This window comes from Nesoenas mayeri (genome assembly GCF_963082525.1).
Source record: "Nesoenas mayeri genome assembly, chromosome: 18".
Classification (NCBI taxonomy): Eukaryota; Metazoa; Chordata; class Aves; order Columbiformes; family Columbidae; genus Nesoenas; species Nesoenas mayeri.
The window spans coordinates 10,942,633-10,949,645 of NC_137566.1; the positions used below are offsets into that span (position 1 = coordinate 10,942,633).

General features: G+C 42.1%; 1 protein-coding gene across 2 annotated transcripts in view; it reads left to right on the plus strand.

Annotated features, from left to right (window-relative positions):
• CAMSAP1 (calmodulin regulated spectrin associated protein 1) overlaps window positions 1-5,545 on the plus strand; it is a gene marked incomplete at its 5' end in the record, with an annotated part of 29,438 nt that extends 23,893 nt beyond the window's left edge. For both annotated transcript variants that reach the window (XM_080355704.1, XM_080355705.1), the window contains 7 exons: window positions 231-2,664; window positions 2,863-2,999; window positions 3,091-3,299; window positions 3,383-3,485; window positions 3,820-3,935; window positions 4,171-4,289; window positions 4,623-5,545. In XM_080355704.1, the coding sequence (XP_080211830.1) occupies window positions 231-2,664; window positions 2,863-2,999; window positions 3,091-3,299; window positions 3,383-3,485; window positions 3,820-3,935; window positions 4,171-4,289; window positions 4,623-4,931 (3,427 nt within the window). In that variant the 3' untranslated portion in view covers window positions 4,932-5,545. The remainder of the gene's footprint in view (window positions 1-230; window positions 2,665-2,862; window positions 3,000-3,090; window positions 3,300-3,382; window positions 3,486-3,819; window positions 3,936-4,170; window positions 4,290-4,622) is intronic.
• Between the last annotated feature and the right edge of the window lie 1,468 nt (window positions 5,546-7,013).

Consider the following 7,013-nt stretch of genomic DNA (forward strand, 5'->3'; position numbering starts at 1 on the left):
TGTGCATTTTCAGCGGTGAGTGACTTTTGCTTGCAGTTGGAAAGACTTTAAACAGGATTGTCAGTAAGCACTGAAGTATCTGAAATTGCTATTTAGTATTGCTGGTCACTTTTGATATAGGATACATTTTTTCAAATAGAGCAAAAATGTTAGCTGTCTGTATTATGATCTTTGGTTCACCAAACTGTAACTTTTTGTGTGTGTCATTAGACTCTTCTTATCTTTTGCAGGCCTCTGTCTCAGCCAACACCGTTTGCTCTCCATCATTCCGCCAGTAGTGATGTGGACCCCGGGTCTGGTGACAGCATTAGTCTGGCCAGATCAATCAGCAAAGACAGTCTTGCTTCAAACATCGTTAACGTAACTCCAAAAAATCAGCCCCATCCTCCATCGGTGAAAGCGAATGGAAAGAGCTTATTGAACAACGTTGAGATCGAGGATGAAGACGAAGAGCTTATTGCAATAATCAGATCTGAAGAAAGGCCAAACCGTAGTGATCACGAACTGCAGAATGCGTCAGCCAGGGTGCCCGGCATCGTTACCACGGCGTGGTCTCCAAAAACAAACAGCGAGACTTCAGAAGGCAAACAGGAGAGTTTTTACCTGGAGCCCTTAATGCCTGCTGTTCTAAAACCAGCAAAGGAAAAACAGATCATCAATAAAGAGGAGGAATGTGGGGAGGGGAAACAGAGGAGTTTTATAACAAAGAGATTAACCGATGGACACTTGCCTTTGCGCAAGAAAACCAACAGCACTCATGGTGAGCATGACCTTAATAGGACTTTTACTCCAATTTCTAGTTCTGATTTTGCTCCAGTCGCAGAAGCTGGTGCTGCGGACTCGGCAGCACTGATGGAGGCCGGGCTAGAAGCTGCTAGACCTTTGGCTAGTAGCAGTTTGGATCCTTCCGCTCAGGAGCTCTCCACTGGAGGATTCTTTCTTCATGCTGCTAAATCTGATGATGACATAGCAAGTAAAGTCAATGTAAGTTATGCAAAAAGTCTCAACTCACATATTCAGGATACTACGTGGACTATGGTGAGACAAGACTCTGACTCAGACCTCTTGGACATAGAAGACGCTGAGGAGGATTTGGTGGTCGTAGGTGACCATCCTATAGTTGCTAAGTACATTGGTGAGGAGGAATCTGCAAAATTGCAAGAAGATATGAAGGTAAAGGAACATGAAGATAAGGATGATGCTAGTGGACGTTCCAGTCCATGCTTGAGTACAATTTCTCAAGTTAGCAGCGTGTCCATGGCCAGTGGGAGCGTCCGAATGACCAATTTTGCCGAACGAAAGCTTCAGAGACTTAACAGCTATGAGACAAAGTCCAGCACGAGCAGTTCACAAAAGACCACACCCGATGGGTCAGAAAGCTGCCCAGCACCGCTGACCACATGGAAACAAAAGCGAGAACAAAGCCCCAACAGACAAAACAAAGATAATGCTAATCTTCTGGCTTCTGAATTGGTGCAGCTTCATATGCAGCTGGAAGAGAAACGAAGGGCAATAGAAGCTCAGAAGAAGAAAATGGAAGCCTTGTCAGCAAGGCAGCGATTAAAATTGGGCAAGGCAGCTTTCTTGCATGTTGTTAAAAAAGGGAAATCCCCTGATGTTCCACAGCCTCTTAAACCAGAACATTTTGCAAAAGAATATTCTCGGCACAATGGTGAAGACTTTGATGAAGTTTCTTTGGCTTCCAAATCTGAGGAGTTTCTTGTGAAGGAGGAGGAGAGAGAAGAAATGCTCAATGATGCTCAAGAAGTAGCAAAAGTAAAAATGCAAGAAAGCCTTGCTTTTGCTGAGCAACATAAACCAAAAGACTCTGCTGCTATACATGATTTGGAAAAAAGTAAAATCATTTCTGTTGCCCTCCTAGAAGACAATGTTACAGAAGTAGATATAAATGAATGTGACCTTTCTATTGAAAAACTGAATGAAACAATCAGTACCCTTCAGCAGGCTATATTAAAGATTTCCCAGCAACAGGAACTTCTTATGAAATCTCCATCGGTGCCGTCACCAGGAACCAGAAGTAACTCTCAGGACCAAAAGGTAAAACCACCGATTCATTTTGTTGAGCCCCTGTCTCCAACTGGAATGAACAGTCTTCGTAAACCACCTCGATTTGGCCAAGGAAGGAGCCCTCGGTCAGGAAGACCAGTTGATCTGAAAGTCCCTAAAGACAGACAACAAAATTCAGCGCGTGTTAAAACCCCAACGCCCAGTCTAGAAACCTTACCGCATTTAAGGCCATTTCCATCCAATAGCTTGTCAAAGACGCCAACGGAAATCGGCTTGGAAAATAGTCTTGATCTTGGAAACGGTTCTCAAGAAAAGTGTTTCTTCGATACCTATAGACTTCACGATGAGAGCAACCAGCGGGCACTTGTTCTCTCCACCTCCAAAGACGCCAATATTATTTCGGAAATGAGCAAAGAGATGAGTAACAGCTTCAAGGAATCAGGGTTGAATTCTTCTGATGGCTCAGGAAAAGAAAATGTCCCGGTGGATGAGCCACTGAGAAGCAAAGCAAATCTCATTGAAGTAGACCTGTCTGATTTAAAAGCTCCAGATGAAGGAGAACTTGAAAACCAGGATAGCTCTACGGATATAATTAGTGAAGCTGATCAGAAGTCGGGCGTGGGTTTTTTCTTCAAGGTAAATGTATTTACTGTTTATTTCCCCCTCATTTTTCAGTCTTCTGATGGAATGCGATACATTCTCCTTGCAATGTTAGAACTTTAAAAAGCTGCACTGGGAAAGAAATTGCTAGTGGAGAAAAAGGTTTTTGGGTTTGTCCAGCTTGATATATTTTCTTCTGTTCCTGAGAACTCTCTATCCTGGTGGATTTTGCAGGATGAACAGAAAGCAGAGGATGAGCTCGCGAAAAAACGTGCCGCGTTCCTTTTGAAACAGCAGCGCAAAGCAGAGGAGGCTCGGATTCGGAAACAGCAGTTGGAGGCTGAAGTTGAACAAAAAAGAGATGAAGCTCGGTAATGACATGTGGCAAAGAACACTTCTGTTTAGCTCCTAAGATGAGGAGAATTATTCGGTGTTGATCATAATGTTGTGTTTGCTTTTCAGTCGCAAAGCTGAGGAGGACCGAATACGGAAAGAAGAAGAGAAAGCTCGAAGAGAACTTATCAAGCAAGAATATTTAAGGAAAAAACAGCAGCAAATTTTGGAGGAGCAAGGGCTTGGAAAGCCTAAATCCAAGCCCAAAAAACCCCGGCCAAAGTCGGTCCATCGTGAAGAATCTTACAGTGATTCAGGGACAAAGTGTTCTTCCACACGTAAGAATTTCCATCTGTCTGCTCTCGCTGATCTGCAAACCTGCTTTCAGAAGATGTTTCACAGTCTTGCTTTTCCTTTGCAGCTGATAACTTGAGCAGCGCTCAGTCTGGTTCCAGCCTTTCTCTGGCCTCGGCAGCCACCACGGAGCCCGAGAGCGTGCACTCGGGCGGCACGCCGTCGCAGAGGTACGTGCGAAATCGGGTTGGGATTCAGTGTTGTCCGCTTCAGCTCGCTGCCCTAGAGGCACAGTAGTCATTAGCGAATTCATCTTCTGTTTTATGCGACTGCCAACTCACATGTTCTGTACAAACTTGCAGCTTTGTTTTGTTTTCTCCCAAAGGAATAATAGAATTTTGCTTTGATAATCCAGCAGGGAGGATCGCTCGGGGCAGGAAAAGGGACAATAGCCCGTTCCATTCAGGGCCAGTGACTGGTCAATTTATTTAAGATTGGAAGGGAAAAAACCCAACATCTTGGCATATCTTTGTTTTATTTTTCTACTTATTTTCCCTCCACCAGAGTTGAGTCTATGGAGTCCTTACCAATACTAAGCAGAAATCCAAGCAGAAACACAGAAAGAGATTGGGAGAACGCTTCGACAGCATCTTCCATTGCTTCAGTGGCAGAATACACAGGTGACTGGTTTGTTTTAGCTGATTTGTTATCAATAGCAGGTCATAAAAAGCTGTGGCATATTTGATGTGACACATGGTTATTCTTGAGCAGTTGTCAGGTGGATTTTCTGTTTATTATCTATGAAATTAAGTTATTACAGAAAAATATTTGGAGGGTTTTTTTCACTTTGATGAATGAAAATCTCAATGTTCATGAATGTAGGGCAAATAATTTTTATTTGTTTGTCTCCCTTAGGTCCAAAATTATTTAAGGAACCCAGCAGCAAATCCAACAAACATATTATCCACAACGCGATCTCCCATTGCTGTCTTGCTGGAAAAGTGAATGAGCCACATAAGAACTCAATATTAGAGGTAAACATTAAAATACAAAATTAATCATGCACTGACAATAAATGTATCTGTAGTGCTCATTTCTTAATCCCACTGATGCCATTTCCTCAAATGAACCTGTATTGAGAATCCTTTACTTCCCGTGACCGTACGGACTTGGGGAAAACGTGATCCTGGATTAAGAGTTCAAATTGTAAATTTGTGGAGGGGTTGAATATCATAGTTACTGATATGGCATTTCAAAAAACTTGAAATGCTTATTTAGCTCTATGTTGAAAGCTTAAAACTTGGGATAATATGGGAAGTGTCACTGTGAACAATCTGTGTGTGTGTGTTTGTCGATTTGTCGTGCAGGAACTAGAAAAATGTGACGCCAACCACTACATCATCCTGTTCCGCGATGCCGGCTGCCAGTTCAGAGCACTTTACTGCTACTACCCCGACACGGAGGAGATCTACAAGCTGACCGGGACGGGGCCAAAGAGCATCACCAAGAAAATGATTGACAAACTGTACAAGTACAGCTCGGACAGAAAACAGTTTAACGTGATTCCAGCCAAAACCATGTCGGTCAGCGTGGATGCTCTCACCATCCACAACCACTTGTGGCAAGCCAAGCGACCCGCAGTGCCAAAGAAGACTCAGACTCGTAAATCACACTGAGGTCTTGGGGAGAAGGTCGCGGAACGGGGTTGCATCGAAAAGAAGACACGTTTACCATTTTCCTCTGGTTTGGTATGAAATGTGCAGAACCATAAACATTTTTTAAGAAGCTTCTAAACAGAACCCGTGGATGCAAGTTATTATAAAGAATGAAGGAACGTTGCCAGTGTTTTTTATGAATGATAAATCTGCTGTTACACCCAATGCTAACTACTGTGGCTTTCAGCTGGTGAGGGACTGTGCATGTAGCAAGGTCTTTAACAAGTGGATTTCCTTTTACTTGAAGCTTTTCATCGGTACAAATTGGGAATCATTTAGTTCTGTTTCCTCTCTGCCTCATTCCCTCTTTCCTGTCATTCTCAAAGTTGGCAAACTCCGAACTCCAGGAGGGTTGAGCAGATCTTGGGTGAAGTGCTTTGGCTTTGGTTTGGTTTTTTAAACAGTCTTTAGGGAAATCTTCCTTTCAGACTTTTTTGAGGAACTGTTTAATACATCCAACTGTTGTACTGTATCTACTGCCAACGTAAGTCCAGCTCTCAGATTTCTGAACAAAAACAAAAGCCCCAACTTGTGCTGCTCAGAACAGAGTTTACTTGCAGTGTCTGTTTAGGATGAGCCTTGCGAGGATAGCAAAAGCCAGTCTTTTTTAAAAAATGGTCGCAAATGTAAAGATTTCTGGAATACAATCACGAAGAGGCGTTCCGGTGCTGCTGGCTGCAATGTGCCTGACTCAAGCTTAAGGCAAAGCTGAGTGGAGCGCAGTTAACTCTGGTTTCGGTTTCAGGCAGTGTCCTAAAGATGTGTTTGCTTTAATAAAGAAGGATTCTGGTAGGTATAGAACATTTCCACTCTGAGCACGCTACTCCTGTACGATGGTGCACTTAACGATCACAAATTTTAATGTTTTTATTACATCATGAAATGTAATTCTACTTTCTTTGTCCTGTCTTTATTCTGAATGAGCAGCATGCTCTAAAATGAAGAGTGTGTTATGTTTTTTATTTTGGGTGATATATTAATATATATTGATTTGTTTTTCTCATTTGAAAGCGATTTTTAAACAGAGACATTTGCATTTGTTTCAAAAGCCCGAACAAGTCGAATGGCTTGGATTTCTTTTCATGTTGAAATATTAAATCTTGAGTTACGACCTTAAAAGTCTTTGTGTTTCAGCAGATTAAATTTTTGTCTGTGGTAACAGGGTATATTTGCAGTTCGGTTCCATTTTTTACTCTTCCCATTTGTGGCCCAGGTCAGACTTCCGAGCAGGTTTCTGTAGCTGTGACCTGGTTTAACCTGCGAACATGCGCCCGCACCGTCTGGTTTGACACGACTACCCGAGGGTCGCGTAGCTTAGAACTTTGGTTTGCACATGTTTACTTTTATTTGAAGTGTTACTTGAATATCTTATCTCTGAAGTGCGAGAGACACCATCCTAGACATGAACTGAGCTCTAAAATACAAGACCGTGTAATTCTTAGACTTTGAGGATAATGGAAGTTACAAAGAGTTCTGTACAGAAGGAGAAAATAGGGTACGTAATAAAGTGCTAGCTAGGCAGGGCAGATGAAGGTCTTCCATTGTGCTCTCTCCATTTTGTCCCCTTCCAGTACTCCTTGAATAGGCTGCTGCAACGTTGTAAATTATGTTAGATAGTTGGCTGCTTGTAAATAATTAAAGGCTTTATGGTTTCTAAAGTGCTAAGTATTAAACACCGTCATGAGTGTAACTTTTGTTACCATGCTTTTCATGCTTGTGCTTTATTTCTCACTGTTTGATATTATATACCATATTTATTTTATGAAACACTGAACTTTAATAAAAACCATTAACTGATTTCCTTTTTATTTCATGTGTACTTTTGTTGTTGTGACGCTCCATCCCTTCAGAGGACTAATCTGCTTTAAAGATGTGCAGTTCTGTGTCTCTTGTGCTCCTAGAAAGCTCCACCTGTAAGTAGCTATAATAACCACATGGCACGAGTTTAGTTCTCCTCACCCTGACTGCAAGATTTTGGCCAAAAAGCTTTCAGAAAATTGGAAAGTAATTGAACAGTCTCTTTGATGGTTTATTTCACCAGCC